The sequence below is a fragment of the Hemiscyllium ocellatum genome, chromosome 3 (assembly GCF_020745735.1).
Source record: "Hemiscyllium ocellatum isolate sHemOce1 chromosome 3, sHemOce1.pat.X.cur, whole genome shotgun sequence".
NCBI lineage: Eukaryota > Metazoa > Chordata > Chondrichthyes > Orectolobiformes > Hemiscylliidae > Hemiscyllium > Hemiscyllium ocellatum.
The window spans coordinates 11,938,867-11,954,058 of record NC_083403.1 but is presented as its reverse complement, the minus strand read 5'-3'; the positions used below and the strand labels follow the sequence as shown (position 1 = coordinate 11,954,058).

The 15,192-nt window shown below is 49.4% G+C and overlaps 1 protein-coding gene across 1 annotated transcript in view; it reads left to right on the top strand.

Annotated features, from left to right (window-relative positions):
* The first annotated feature begins 344 nt into the window (after window positions 1–344).
* susd4 (sushi domain containing 4) overlaps window positions 345–15,192 on the top strand; it is a 69,865-nt gene continuing 55,017 nt past the window's right edge. Inside the window, exons 1-4 of the mRNA XM_060854385.1 lie at window positions 345–357; window positions 5,379–5,570; window positions 9,668–9,814; window positions 14,814–15,026. Of these exons, the coding sequence (XP_060710368.1) occupies window positions 345–357; window positions 5,379–5,570; window positions 9,668–9,814; window positions 14,814–15,026 (565 nt within the window). The remainder of the gene's footprint in view (window positions 358–5,378; window positions 5,571–9,667; window positions 9,815–14,813; window positions 15,027–15,192) is intronic.

Below are 15,192 nucleotides of genomic sequence, written 5' to 3'. Positions count from 1 at the left end.
AAATATCCCCCTGCATTTAGAGAGGGAGAAACTAGAATCTGATGTACTGCAGTTGAGTAAAAACGTAAGGGAGGAGCTGGCTAGGGATGATTGGAAGGGAAGGCAGTGGAACAACAAAGGCAGGATTTTCTGGGATAACTTGGAAGCTACAGCAGAAATTTATCCCAAGGAAGAAGAAGCATATTAAGGGGAGGATGGAACAACCAAAGCTGACAAGAGAAATTAAGGACAGCATAAAAGCAAAACAAAAATAGAATGATGAAAATTAGTGGGAAGCCAGAAGATTGGGAAACCTTTAAAAACCAGCAGATGATAAGTACAAAAGCAGTGAGAGGGAAGAGAAGATGAAACTTGAGGGTAAGTTGGCCAAAGGAAAGATGTTTTTAAATGTGAGAGGATGCAGAAAAGATTTACAAGGATGTTACTGGGACTGGAGATTTGAGCTGTATCGAGAGGCTGAATAGGCTGGGGCTTTTTTCATGAGAGGTTAGGAGATTGAGAGGTGTGTTAAAGAGGTTTATAAAATCATGAGGGGCATAGATAAGGTGAATAGCAAAGGTCTTTCCTCTAGAGTAGGGGAATTCAAAACTGGAGGGCATAAGTTTAAGGTGAGAGAAAAAAGATTCAAAAAAGACCGAAGGGCAACGATTCTCCAGAGAGAGTGGATAGTGTGTGGAATGAACTGCCAGAGGAAGTGGTAGATTCAGGTATAGTTACAGCATTTAAATGACACTTGGACAGGACATAAAAAGGAAAGTTTTAGAGTGATATGGCCCAAACACAGGCAATGGCACAAATGTAGTTTGGGAAGTTTGGTTGGCATGGATGAGTTGGACTAAAGGATCTGTTTCACGGTGATTTCCTCGATATCAAAGCCCTTATTTTCATTTTCAGTGTTCAGATTCCTGCATTTCCGTTTGACCTCTCTAGTCCCGAAAGTGAACAGTTGAAGTGATGGAGTCTTATTCAAATCAATCTCTTTAACCAAACTCTCAGCCATTTGTTAAGGTTTCCTTCTTTACCTCAAAGTCATTTTTATGTAACACTCCTGGGAAATGCACTGGGATGTTTTTCTCTGGTATTAGCACTCTGTAAATGTAAGTTGTTCTCATCAGACTTTGTAAATCTATTTATGGTGATCTTGGCCTGAATCTTTATTTTTTTTGGCTATATATTAGTAGTTGATTTTTTTGGAGGGATTCTCATCATGAGGCCCAGTGAGATTGCTCGCAGTATCGGACAAAAGTGGTTTAATTCCCCACACACCCCACTAATGTGGAGTCCCTTTAATCTGATTCTATCCCCATCTCACCATGGAGATAGCAGGGTGGCTCAGTGGGTAGCACTGCTGCCTCACAGCACCAGGCACCCAGGTTTGACTTTGGCTACGGGTGACTGTCTGTGTGGAGTTTGCCCATTCTCCCCGTGCCTGTGTGGGTTTCCTCTGGGTGCTCTGGTTTCCTCCCACAATCTGAAGCTGTGCAGGTCAGGGTGGATTGCCTGTAGAGCCAGGGATGTGCCGGCTAAGTGGGTTAGCCATGGGGAATGTGGGGTTATAGGGTAGGGGGTGGTCCGAGTGGGATGCTTTTCGAAGGGTCAGCATGGACTTGATGGGCTGAATAGCCTCCTTCTTTATTGTAGGGATTCTATGATTACATTCAGTAGAGACCATTGTCACAGTTACCCGACTGATGAGAAAGTGAAATTGCTCTCCTCCTGCAAAGGAGTCTCCGAAGTCTCTCAGATGATGGGGATTCCATTTGGCAGAATTTGTCTTATTTTTAAGGCCAACCCACTGACCTCTGCATTATTGGGATGTGGTATGGTGCAAATAGCCTTTGAGCAGCATTCGAACCCTGAGCACTCTGCTTTCTCTGCAAATGGTTGATGACATTCAGCTGGAGTTTGCTAACGCCAGCTCTCTGCCTTTGCCCTCTCAGGGTCCTAATGTCCTGCAGATGTGTAATCCTGTCCTTTCGTCCATCAAACTGACACTCACTCTGCCCACTGCCAGCCAGCTTCCGGCTGTGTTTCCCATGTAGAGAACAGACAGTGCTTGCAGTTGTGACAATGCTGTTCCTTTAACAAGGTTATCTCATCCTTTTCTCAGGTCATCAAGGACTCTGAAAAGTTTGAGTTGAAGGGGTTGAGGGCCAATGTGATTATAGCTAACAGATACTGCCTCAGGCAGAAGGCTTTCAAGTTTTAAAGAAGCAACACTTGTACAATGAAAGGGGAGTGGCCAGTTCCCCCATCTCAGCTTTTCTCTGACTTAGTTTGGTTATGTTTTTAGGGGTAGTGTGAAAACATCTGCTGGACCCAAAGAAGTAGGTCCAAGGTGATCCTCCCTCTCTCCCTGACGTCTCTCCCGTAAGACCCTGGGTTTGATTTTACCTTTTGTGCCAAGGGGTGTTTATGGGGATTGTTGCAAGTGTTGGGAACAGCATTATTAAGTCCGGGATAATCTGTTGGGTTTTTGAATAGGTTCAGTTATTGTGTGTATGCTGTTCTCTTTTGTTTGTGTTTCATTCAGTAATCTTGTAAATAAATTCTGTTTTGTATAAACCAAAGTGGTTGGACCAGCTATATCCCACCTGGAATATCCCCCCTCCCCCTGCTTAAAACAGGGCTACCCCTCGCAAAGTGAGGGACTGGGCTACTTTCTTGAAATGTTTTGAGGGGTCTGGCCTGATCTATAGCACAGTGATTACAACTCACGTGGACACCATTGAGATTGGGCTGGGCCTGGTCACCAGCTGTCAAAGACCCCACAATCTTCCCTGTCCCCATTTCCCTTGCATTACCACAACAGCTGTTTTCCCGCCCATCCCTTCCATACAGAGACCCACAAAACTTGTCTCAGCCACTCTTTCTGCGAATACATTTCACCGTCAGTCAGTAAAGAGGTTTCATCTGAAACGTTTCCTCTGACTGTCTGCTCTCTCCCTGAGCTCCAAAATTCCACCTTAATGATTCTAACCCGGTGCTCAACCCTCCCCAAGGTGGAGGCCTGGTTTGGTGCTGGGTACAGCCAGTTATCCATCTCCCACAGCCTACAATGCCAGTTGCCCCCATCAACCTTGTGTTTTCCCCCATCACCATTCACGCCCCCAACTCCACTCACGCCCCCTACTTCAGCCCCCAGCCATGACCCCCTCCCCCCACTGCCCGTACAGCACACACCCACTCAACCTACAGCTTCCTTAATGATCGATGCACAGATCCAGACCTCCGACCAACTTCGATGAACGTTCCAAAGACAGGAGTAACCCCGGACCCTGACTGCTGCCTCAGCTGGTATGTGATTCCCCTGTCTGCCCTCTCCCTGGACTGTGTCCTCTGAGCATGCTCAGCCTGACTGGATGAAAACCTGTAGTCCTCTGAATGACAGAGTGCACTCCCCTCACCATCGACCACCCAACCCCCAACACACACACACACACACACACACACACACACACACACACACACACACACTTGATTGGATCGAGAACAAGCCCCACACTATTTGGGTGAATAAACAGGCAGTGCATGTGCTGCACAGATGGCTGGTACACCCTGCAGGTTCTCAATTGACTCTCGATGTGCTGTACAGTAAGACATCCCCTGTCCTGAATAGAGCCCTACAACAAATGTGACAAGCTAGGCACATATACCCTCTAGTTCTGGACTCTCCGACCCCAGGGAAAAGACTTTGCCTATTCATCCTATCCATGCCCCTCATGGTTTTATAAAACTCTATAAGGTCACCCCTCAGCCTCCGACGCTCCAGGGAAAACAGCCCCAGTCTATTCAGCCTCTCCCTGTAGCTCAGATCCTCCAATCCTGGCAATATCCTTGTAAATCTTTTCTGAATCCTTTCAAGTTACACAACATCTTTCCGATAGGAAGGAGACCAGAATTGCATGCAATATTCAAACAGTGGCCTAACCAATGTCCTGTACAGCCGCAACATGACCTCCCAACTCCTGTATTCAATACTCTGACCAATAAAGGAAAGTATACCAAACACCTTCTTCACTATCCTATCTACCTGCGACTCCACTTTCAAGGAGCTATGAACCTGCACTCCAAGGTCTCTTTGTTCAGCAACACTCCCTAGGACCTTACCACTAAGTGTATAAGTCCTGCTAAGATTTGCTTTTCAAAATGCAGCACCTCACATTTATCTGAAGTAAACTCCATCTGCCACTTCTCAGCCCATTGGCCCATCTGGTCCAGATCCTGTTGTAATCTGAGGTAACCCTTTTCGCTGTCCACTACACCTCCAATTTTGGTGTCATCTGCAAACTTACTAACTGTACCTCTTATGCTCACATCCAAATCACTGATATAAATGATGAAAAGTAGAGGACCCAGCACCGATTCTGGGATGAGGAGAAATGGTATTAGATTAGATTACTTACAGTGTGGAAACAGGCCCTTCGGCCCAACAAGTCCATACCGACCCGCCGAAGCGCAACCCACCCATACCCCTACATTTGCCCCTTACCTAACACTAGGGGCAATTTAGCATGGCTAATTCACCTGACCCGCACATCTTTGGACTGTGGGAGGAAACCGGAACACCCGGAGGAAACCCACGCAGACACGGGGAGAACGTGCAAACTCCACACAGTCAGTCGCCTGAGGCGGGAATTGAACCCGGGTCTCTGTGAGGCAGCAGTGCTAACCACTGTGCCACTGTGTCTGCCACAAAAAGCCAAAATATTGAATGTTTTTCCAGAAGGAATTAAATATAGTTATGAGGGTGTGGGGGAGAAAGCAGGAGTTGGGGACTGAGTCACATGATTGGCCATGGTCATATGGAATGGTGTAGCAGAATCGAAGGGCCAAATGGCCTACTCCTGCTCCTAATTTGCGTGTTTCTATGTGTGTACTGTAAGTGTTCCTTCCAGCACGGTGAGGAACATGATGTAAAGTTACAATGTCCAGGAAATGTCACTGGAAAGTTTTCACCACTATCTTTGCTTTCTTTACATTAGCTACTTTTTACTCTGCAAGGGCTAATTTATTCACTGTCCCCAGGTCAATGACCTTTCAATACAATATCAGTCCCGAATTGCAAGGAATGGGGTCACAGACTCAGACAGTACTGACAGAGCTCTTGTAGCTTGGAGTCAGAGTTATGTGGCCACACTTGGATTGGTCATTATCTGTAGTTGGCTGGTGAAGAGTGGATTGATTTATGGAGGTGGCACTATGTAAAATGGTGACTAATCCAGGTTTTGATGGTCTTGTGGACCTCCAGCCTGGGCAGCGGGCACTGGTATAATGCCCGTGAGTTGTCTCCCCTGTGTATACAGGGCTCTCGGTGATTAGCTTCAGCTCCAGACTCCCTGGGCTAACCATGTGTTTGGTGCTATCTCTAATTTCAGGGGAGTGCCCAGACCCTGCTGAACCCCAGAATGGCTACATCACACATCCAAGACCTCGCTACACCGAGAACTCCACAATTCACTTCTTCTGCCTGCGTGGTTACTTGCTGTCGGGACCTGCCACCATGTTCTGTTTGAGATACCTCAGCAACAAACTCAGCTGGAGACCTCGAGAGCCCCCAGTCTGTGACCGTGAGTAACGTCCAATCTCCAGCTCAACAAACACACCATTTGACCCATCAACATTGCACTGGTGTTTGGATCCACCTCTCACACCCACTCTAATCCATCCTTCCTCATTTCCCTAAACCTTTAATAATTTGACGTTTCTCTTGGGGATCAATCCATCATTATCTCTTTGGTTTTTCTCTCTTTACTCAACACCACTGACATTTCTCCCTCTCCCCACCCCCTCTCTCTTGCCCCTCCCACTCTCTTCCCTGCTCCCTCCCTCCCCTCTCTCTCTCTCCCTCTCTCTCTCTCCCTCTCTCTCCCCCTCCCCCCCTCTCCCCACCCCCTCTCTCTTCCTCCTCCCCCCTCCTCTCTCTCTCTCTCTCCATCTCTCCCCCCTCCCTCTCCCTCTCCCCTTCCCTCTCTCCCCCTCCCTCTCTCCCCCTCTCTCCCCCCTCTCTCCCTCCCTCTCCCTCTCCCTCTCCCCATCCCTTTCCCCCCGCCTCCCTCCCCCTCCCTCTCCCCCTCCCTCTCCCCCTCCCTCTCCCCCTCCCTCTTCCCCCCTCTCCCTCTCCTCCCTCTCCACCTCCCTCTCCACCTCCCTCTCCCCCTCCCTCTCCCCCTCTTCCCCCCGCCTCCCTCTCCCTCCCTCTCCCTCCCTCTCTCTCCCTCTCTCCCCCCTCCTTCTCTCCCTCCCTCTCCCCCTTCCTCTCCCCCTCTTCCCCCGCCTCCCTCTGCCTCCCTCTCCCCACTCCTTCTCCCCCTCCCTCTCCCTCCCCCTCTCCCTCTCCCCCTGTCTCCCTTTGGATTCTCTTTACTGAGTCCCACTCTCAGCCTTTACTGTTTCCCTCACCCTCAGAGCCCTCTCCTCCTCTCTCGGATCCGTTTTGTCCTTGATCACCCGGTGCATGTTTATAATACAATTCCATCCTTACTTCTCACCCGGCCCTGTTGTCCACACAAATCCCAGCATCTCTTCTCGTTTTGTTCTTGTCCATGTCTCAGATCTGCTCTACATTTAAAGTACATTTGAGGTTATTTTCATTGCTATCCCTTGAATTACCTCATTTTTTAAATACTTGGCTGATCCTCTCTGGGTTTAACATTTGAAGTAAACTTAACGTGGTGTCAGAGGAGACTGAATGTGTCATACTCGTCATGACTGACGGGGTCAATATGACCATTTCCTATTTCATACTCCGCCCTCATTGTAGGGTCAATGTAAATCAATGGGTTCATGTCCTTTCACATCACTTTGCGTTTACGAATGATGACAATGGAGGGTATCCTCATGTTCATCTTTTGCTGCAAATAACACTTCCCAAATAGTTCACGTTCTTCAATGTTTTCCCCCTTTATTGGTCAGAGTATTGAGTACAGGAGTTGGGAGGTCATGTTACGGCTGTACAGGACATTGGTTAGGCCACTGTTGGAATATTGCGTGAAATTCTGGTCTCATTCCTATTGGAAAGATGTTGTGAAACTTGAAAGGGCTCAGAAAAGATTTACAAGGATGTTGCCAGGGTTGGAGGATTTGAGCTAGAGGGAGGGGATGAACAGGCTGGGGCTGTTTTCCCTGGAGCGTCAGAGGCTAAGGGGTGACCTCATAGATGTTTAAAAAATGATGAGGCCTGGGTATGATAAATAGGCAAGTCTTTTCCCTGGGGTTAGGGGAGTCCAGAACTAGAGGGCATAGGTTTAGGATGAGAGGGGAAAGATATAAAAGAGACCTAAGAGGCAACTTTTTCACACAGAGGGTGGTACGTGTATGAAATGAGCTGCCAGAGGATGTGTTGGAGGCTGGTACAATTGCAACATTTAAGAGGCATTTGGATGGTTATATGAAGAGGGAGGGTTCGGGTGCTGGCAGGTGGGACTAGATTGGGTTGGGATATCTGGTCGGCATGGACGGGTTGGACTGAAGGGTCTGTTTCTGTGCTGTACATCTCTATGACTCTATCCCAATTTCCAGTGCGTATTTTGAGCTGAGATAGTGTTTGTTTAACCAGGGGAATTTAATGATCAATTCTGTACAGAATGGCAAAGCTGCTGTAAGACGCTCAGCACCAGTTGGTTCCTGTGCCAAGATTCATAGCAATGATCTGATTTTCCAGCTCATTGTGTTTAATGTGTAACCTTCCCCACAATTACAGAGGGATAATTAGACACAATATGTACTCAGCTGCTGAGTCACAGAGATGTACAGCATGGAAACTTCTATCCAACCTGTCCATGCCGACCAGATATCCCAACCCAATCTAGTCCCACCTGCCAGCACCCGGCCCATATCCCTCCAAACCCTTCCTATTCATATACCCATCCAAATGCCTCTTAAATGTTGCAATTGTACCAGCCTCCACCACATCCTCTGGCAGCTCATTCCATACCCGTACCACCCTCTGTGTGAAAAAGTTGCCCCTTAGATTTCTTTTATATCTTTCCTCTCTCACCCTAAACCTATGCCCTCTAGTTCTGGGCTCCCCCACCCCAGGGAAAAGACTTTGCCTATCTACCCTATCCATGTCCCTCATAATTTTGTAAACCTCTATAAGGTCACCCCTCAGCCTCTGACGCTCCAGGGAAAACAGCCCCAGCCTGTTCAGCCTCTCCCTTGTATCTCAAATCCTCCAACCCTGGCAACATCCTTGTAAATCTTTTCTGAACCCTTTCAAGTTTCACAACATCTTTCTGATAGGAAGGAGACCAGAATTACACGCAATATTCAAACAGTGGCCTAACCAATGTCCTGTACAGCCGCAACATGACCTCCCAACTCCTGTACTCAGTACTCTGACCAATAAAGGAAAGCATACCAAATACCTTCTTCACTATTCTATCTACCTGTGACTCCACTTTCAAGGAGTTATGAACCTGCACTCCAAGGTCTCTTTGTTCAGCATCACTCCCTAGGACCTTACCATTAAGTGTATAAGTCCTGCTAAGATTTGCTTTCCCAAAATGCAGAGCAACTGGGATAAGCTGAACATGAGTTGAATTTTGAGTATTTTTCACAGAGGTAGAGGCCCAGTTGTTAATGGTGGACATGATGGGGAGGTGCTGGTGTTGGACTTGGCTGGACAAATCACACAACACCAGGTTATAGGCCAACAGTTTTATTTGGAAGTATAAGCTTTCGGAGTGCTACCCTTTTGTCACATGACATCAGGCTCCGAAAGCTTGTGATTTCAAATAAACCTGTTGGACTATAACCTGTTAATGGTGGAGAAAGAGGCAAAAAAAACAGAATGGGCGTAAGTTAAGGTGTGAGAGGGAGGAAATGGGCCCTCAATGCTGAGATCAAAGTAAACAAGGCACGCGTGGTATCTCTGTGTCCACCGACGCTGCCAGACCTGCTGAGTTTCTCCAGCATTCCCTGTGTTTGTCTCAGATTTCCAGCATCCACAGTATTTTGCCTTCATTCGGGTGTGACTGGGTCCACAGGTATTTTACAGGCTGCGTGTTGATACTCCTGGACATTACAGTGCGGTGATTCTTAGCCCACTGCCAGACGGTAGGAATCTCTCTCCTCCTGTTCCTTGACTTGTCATCTTCATACCTCCCAACACCTACCTGCACGGTCTTCAGGGTGAGGCCTTCAGGGTGAGGCCTTCAGGGTGAGGCCTTCAGGGTGAGGCTGAATTGCTCACTGACCCCCAGAAAGCATCACCTGAGGCAGATATTTTAAATTCATTCATGGGTTTCACAAGGGTGGGGCAACATAGGTTATAGTCCATCCCTAGGTGTCCATGAACATACCGGATCATTTCAGAGGACAGTTAAGAGTCAACCCCATTGCTGTGGGTTTGGAGTCACGTGTAGGCCATTCCAGGTAAGGGTGGCAGTTTTCCTTCCTAAAGGACATTCATGAATCTGAGTCAGATGGGTATTTGTGGCAATCACCATTGGATACCTGACTTTTACTTTCAGACATTTATCGAATTGGACTTTCACCACTGACACAACATTGGCCTGGAGTTTTGGAATGCTAATGCAGTGATGTTACCCGTATACCACCACTGGTCCCTCATGAATATTTAACACAAGCCATCCTTGGAGTTCAGAGCGCTGGGTGTCACAAAGTCTCCGTGATTAATTCAGGTGCCCTCTTGCCTTTTCAGTTCTCGTCTGTCAAGTTGTAAGCATCACCAATGGAGAGGTGGAGAACAGGACGTACCGGCTCGACGACACGTTGGTGTTCCGCTGTCTGACTGGCTTCCACCTCGACCCACGGTCAACAGAGGCCCTTCCCAGGTGTCAGGAGGACGGTACCTGGAGCTCAGTCCCCAGCTGTCTCAGCAACTTTATGACCCCCCTTTCATCAGGTGAGGGGGGGCGGTGGCAGGGAGGAAGGAACGCGGTTAATGGGGGTAGGGGGAGGGGGTGAGTGAGACAGAGGAATGGGAGGGAGAAAAGACCGAGCGAGAGTGGTAGGAGTGAGGGAATGGAGAGTGGAGGAAGGACAGAGAGATCGAAGGGAAGTGGGGCGAATGAGGGAAGAGGACAATGGGCAAAGGAGAAAAGCCTATGACGATGAGGCTGGAGAGAGGGAGAGCTGGGAAGGTGGAGGAGTGGTAGGACGTAGAATAGGGAGCAGGAAGGAGTGAGTGCAAATGGAGAAGCAAAGCTGACAGTGTCCTGCTTGGTAGACAGCCAAATTGACCAAATCACCGCTTTCCTGACATGCTGATGCTTCACTCGTAATGGATGTAAAATAAAGACTAACGTGTGATGGACAAACATCCCCTCCCAGCGGTCATGTCCCATGACACTGAGGTGGGACCTTCAGCCACCGAAACATCAGGTCTTCCCAACATTTTACAAACTGGAGCGTTCACAGGTGACCGTGTGGGAAAGCTCAAGGTCATTTCTCTGTAAGATGATCTTCTGAAGTTGTAACGAGGGCAGCATCGATGGCGTTTAATGCCAAAAACTGATTATTACCACCAAATAGTCCCCACCAATAGTGAACTCTAACTTCTATAAACCAATTGTCAGACAGGCAACTGAATAGCCATACCTGGGGGCCTCAAGAAGGCAGCTCACCCCCACCTTGTCAGGGGCAACTCAGAACGGGCAATAAATTCTGGGCCCAGCCAGTGACACCCACCTCCCAAGGATGGTTTTTAAAAATCTCACTCGAAATCTCACATTCAACAAGTCACGTACCAAGTCAACAGGATTATAGGAACCTGCTTCCTGTCTCCACAGATATTGCCAGACCTGCTGAGTTCCTCCAAGTATTTCTGTTTTCATTTCAGATTTCCAGCATTCTGCAGTTTTTTTTTGTTTTAGGGTTCCAGGATTTCTGGGTAGGGATGTTTGGATCTTACTAAATAAATCAGAGTTTATTTGTTTGAATGGTCTTGGAGTAGGTGCAGTCTGTGTGGGATCCTTACTCAGTGAATGTAAGAACATAGAACATAGAAAAATACAGCGCAGTACAGGCCCTTCGGCCCTCGATGTTGCGCCGACCAAAGTCTACCTAACCTACACTAGCCCAATAACCTCCATATGCCTATCCAATGCCCGCTTAAATGACCATAAAGAGGGAGAGTTCACCACTGTTACTGGCAGGGCATTCCATGAACTCACAACCCGCTGAGTAAAGAATCTACCCCTAACATCTGTCCTATACCTATCACCCTTTAATTTAAAGCTGTGTCCCCTGGTAACAGCTGACTCCATTAACAGAAAAAGGTTCTCAGTGTCTACCCTATCTAAACCCCTAATCATCTTGTACACCTCTATCAAATCTCCCCTAAACCTTCTTTTCTCCAATGAGAACAGCCCCAAGTGCCTCAGCCTTTCCTCATACGATCTTCCTACCATGCCAGGCAACATCCTGGTAAACCTCCTCTGCACTCGTTCCAATGCCTCCACATCCTTCCTATAGTATGGCGACCAAAACTGCACACAATACTCCAGATGAGGCCGCACCAGAGTCTTATACAGTTGCAACATGACCTCAGGACTCTGGAACTCAATTCCTCTACCAATAAAGCCCAGTACACCATATGCCTTCTTCACAGCACTATTTACCTGGGTGGCAACTTTCAGAGATCTGTGTACATGGACACCAAGATCCCACTGCTCATCCACACTACCAAGTAGCCTACCATTAGCCCAGTAATCCATCATCTTGTTACTCCTACCAAAGTGAATGACTTCATACTTAGCTACATTGAACTCCATAAAGATCCGTAAGATCGAGGTGCTGCAGAACTCTCGACAGATCAGTCTGGGAAATAGTCCGGTGTGATACCTTGATCACGGATTGGGATGGGCATCACGGGTAAAGGGAAGAATTTACAGATTAACCTTGTTCTGTCCAGTATGGGACTGGCCGAATGTGGACTTGGTACCAACCACACAAACTGCAAACATCATTCATTTCCAAAAATATTCCCACTTCTCTTAGGCTCATAGAGTCATAGAGATGTACAACATGGAAACAGACCCTTCGGTCCAACCTGTCCATGCTGACCAGATATCCCAACCCAATCTAGTCCCACCTGCCAGCACCCGGCCCATATCCCTCCAAACCCTTCCTATTCATATACCCATCCAGATGCCTCTTAAATGTTGCAATTGTACCAGCCTCCACCACATCCTCTGGCAGCTCATTCCATACACGTACCACCATCTGCGTGAAAAAGTTGCCCCTTAGGTCTCTTTTATATCTTTCCCCTCTCACCCTAAACCTATGCCCCTCTAGTTCTGGACTCCCTGACTCCAGGGAAAATACTTAGCCTATTTAGTAAAAAATGAGGTCTGCAGATGCTGGAGATCACAGCTGCAAATGTGTTGCTGGTCAAAGCACAGCAGGTTAGGCAGCATCTCAGGAATAGAGAATTCGACGTTTCAAGCATAAGCCCTTTCCTGATGAAGGGCTTATGCTCGAAACGTCGAATTCTCTATTCCTGAGATGCTGCCTAACCTGCTGTGCTTTCACTTAGCCTATTTACCCTACCCATGCCTCTCATAATTTTGTAAACCTCTATAAGATCACCCCTCAGCCTCTGACGCTCCAGGGAAAACAACCCCAGCCTGTTCAGCTTCTCCCTAAAGCTCAAATCCTCCAACCCTGGCAACATCCTTGTAAATCTTTTCTGACCCTTTCAAGTTTCACAACATCTTTCCGATAGGAAGGAGACCAGAATTGCATGCAATATTCCAACAGTGGCCTAACCAATGTCCTGTACAGCCGCAACATGACCTCCCAACTCCTGTACTCAATACTCTGACCAATAAAGGAAAGCATACCAAACGCCGCCTTCACTATCCTATCTACCTGTGACTCCACTTTCAAGGAGCTATGAACCTGCACTCCAAGGTCTCTTTGTTCAGCAACACTCCCTAGGACCTTACCATTCAGTGTATAAGTCCTGCTAAGATTTGCTTTCCCAAAATGCAGCACCTCGCATTTATCTGAATTAAACTCCATCTGCCACTTCTCAGCCCATTGGCCCATCTGGTCCAGATCCTGTTGTAATCTGAGGTAACCCTCTTCGCTGTCCACTACACCTCCAATTTTGGTGTCATCTGCAAACTTACTAACTGTCCCTCTTATGCTCACATCCAAATCATTTATGTAAATGACAAAAAATAGAGGGCCCAGCACCGATCCTTGTGGAACTCCACTGGTCACAGGCCTCCAGTCTGAAAAACAACGCTTCACCACCACCCTCTGTCTTCTACCTTTGAGCCAGTTCTGTATCCAAATGGCTAGTTCTCCCTGTATTCCAGGAGATCTAACCTTGCTAATCAGTCACCCATGGGGAACCTTGTCGAACGCCTTACTGAAGTCCATATAGATCACATCTTCCCAGGGGCAAGGCCACAGTGCAGACAGCTGTGGGAATAGGGAATGGTCACAGCCCCACACCACCAGGAATCCCTGATATCCATCTTTGCAGCATATCCCGGTCACTTTCAGGATTGTCTCCTGGTTTAGCTGATAAATGTTAGCCGAATAGAGAGCTGACCCTGTGGCCCCTACACAGCGAGAGTGAGGGGTGGGCTGGGTGGGCTCGAGGGAGGAGGAAGGGTTGAGGAAAAGGAAGAAAAGCGAAAGGAGGGGAGAAGGAGGGAGGATGACGAGAGAGATCCCATTCTGCATGGGCCTATCGACTTGACTGTGATTTCTGCTCAGATGTGAAAGAAAAATAAGTTTACAGATTTTTAAACAGTAAGTGAGTTAAGCACTAAGGGGATGGGTTCCCTCCTCCCTCAGACACACCCCTCCCTGAGCCCCCTCTCCCTTCACCCCCTTCCCCTGCCCTCCCTCAGCTCCCTCCCTCAGCCCCTCTCCCTTCACCCCCTTCCCCTGCCCTGTCTCCTCTCCTCCCTCAACCCCCTTCCTGAGCCCCCTCTCTCTTCACCCTCTTTCCCTGCCCTCCCTCAGCCCCCTCTCCCTCAGCCCCCTCTCCCTTCGCCCCCTCTCCCTTTGCCCCCTTCCCCTGCCCTGTCTCCTCCCCTCCCTCAGCGCCCTCCCTCAGCGCCTTCCCTCAGCCCCCTCCCTCAGCCCCCTTCCTTAGCCCCCTCTCCTTTCACCCCCTTCCCCTGTCCTGTCTCCTCCCCTTCCTCAGCCCCCTCCCTCAGCGCCCTCTCCCATTGCCCCCTTCCCCTGTCCTGTCTTCTCCCCTCCCTCAGCCCCCTCCCTCAGCCCCCTCTCCCTTCACCCCCTTCCCCTGTCCTGTCTCCTCCCCTCCCTCAGCCCCCTCCCTCAGCCCCCTGTCCCTTCGCCCCCTTCCCCTGCCCTGTCTCCTCCCGTCTCTCAGGTCCCTCCCTCAGCCCCCTCTCCCTTCGCCCCCTTCCCCGTCCTGTCTCCTCCCCTCCCTCAGCCCCCTCCCTCAGCCCCCTCTCCCTTCGCCCCCTTCCCCTGTCCTGTCTCCCCCCCTTCCTCAGCCCCCTCCCTCAGCCCCCTCTCCCTTCGCCCCCTTCCCCTGCCCTGTCTCCTCCCGTCTCTCAGGTCCCTCCCTCAGCCCCCTCCCTCAGCCCCCTCTCCCTTCGCCCCCTTCCCCTGTCCTGTCTCCTCCCCTTCCTCAGCCCCCTCCCTCAGCCCCCTCTCCCTTCGCCCCCTTCCCCCGTCCTGTCTCCTCCCCTCCCTCAGCTCTCTCCCCTCAGCCGCGTTGCCCCTCCCCCCGATGGCTGGGTGGAGGTGAGATGGGGTGGATGTAGCAGTCAGTGTTAGTGCTGTGTTGTTGTAGTTCCTGCCCAGTGCTGACGGAGTGACTCAGTAACGTTAACCCCTCTTTCCCCAAGGTGATGAGCTGAACTCCTGTACTGACCCTGGGTCTCCGGAGCATGGAGCCAGGACTGGGACTCCCCCTGGAGCCTTCCATCAGGGAGCCCTGGTGAGGTTTCACTGCCAGGACGGTTACAAACTGAAGGGCCCACTGAAGGTAGAGTGCCAAAGGCAGGAAGATGGAAGTCTGGCTTGGGAACCCAGCCCCACTCCTGTCTGTCTCTCAGAATGTAAGTGTAAGGGCAAGAAGCAGCTGCCCTGACTGAGTCTGCATGGCAGTGCGTATGCGTGTGTGTCCATGACTGTACACGTGTGCCAGTGCCAGTATGTGTGTGTGTCCATGACTGTACGTGTGTGTCAGTGGCAGTACGTGTGGGTCCGTGTTTGTACAGGTGT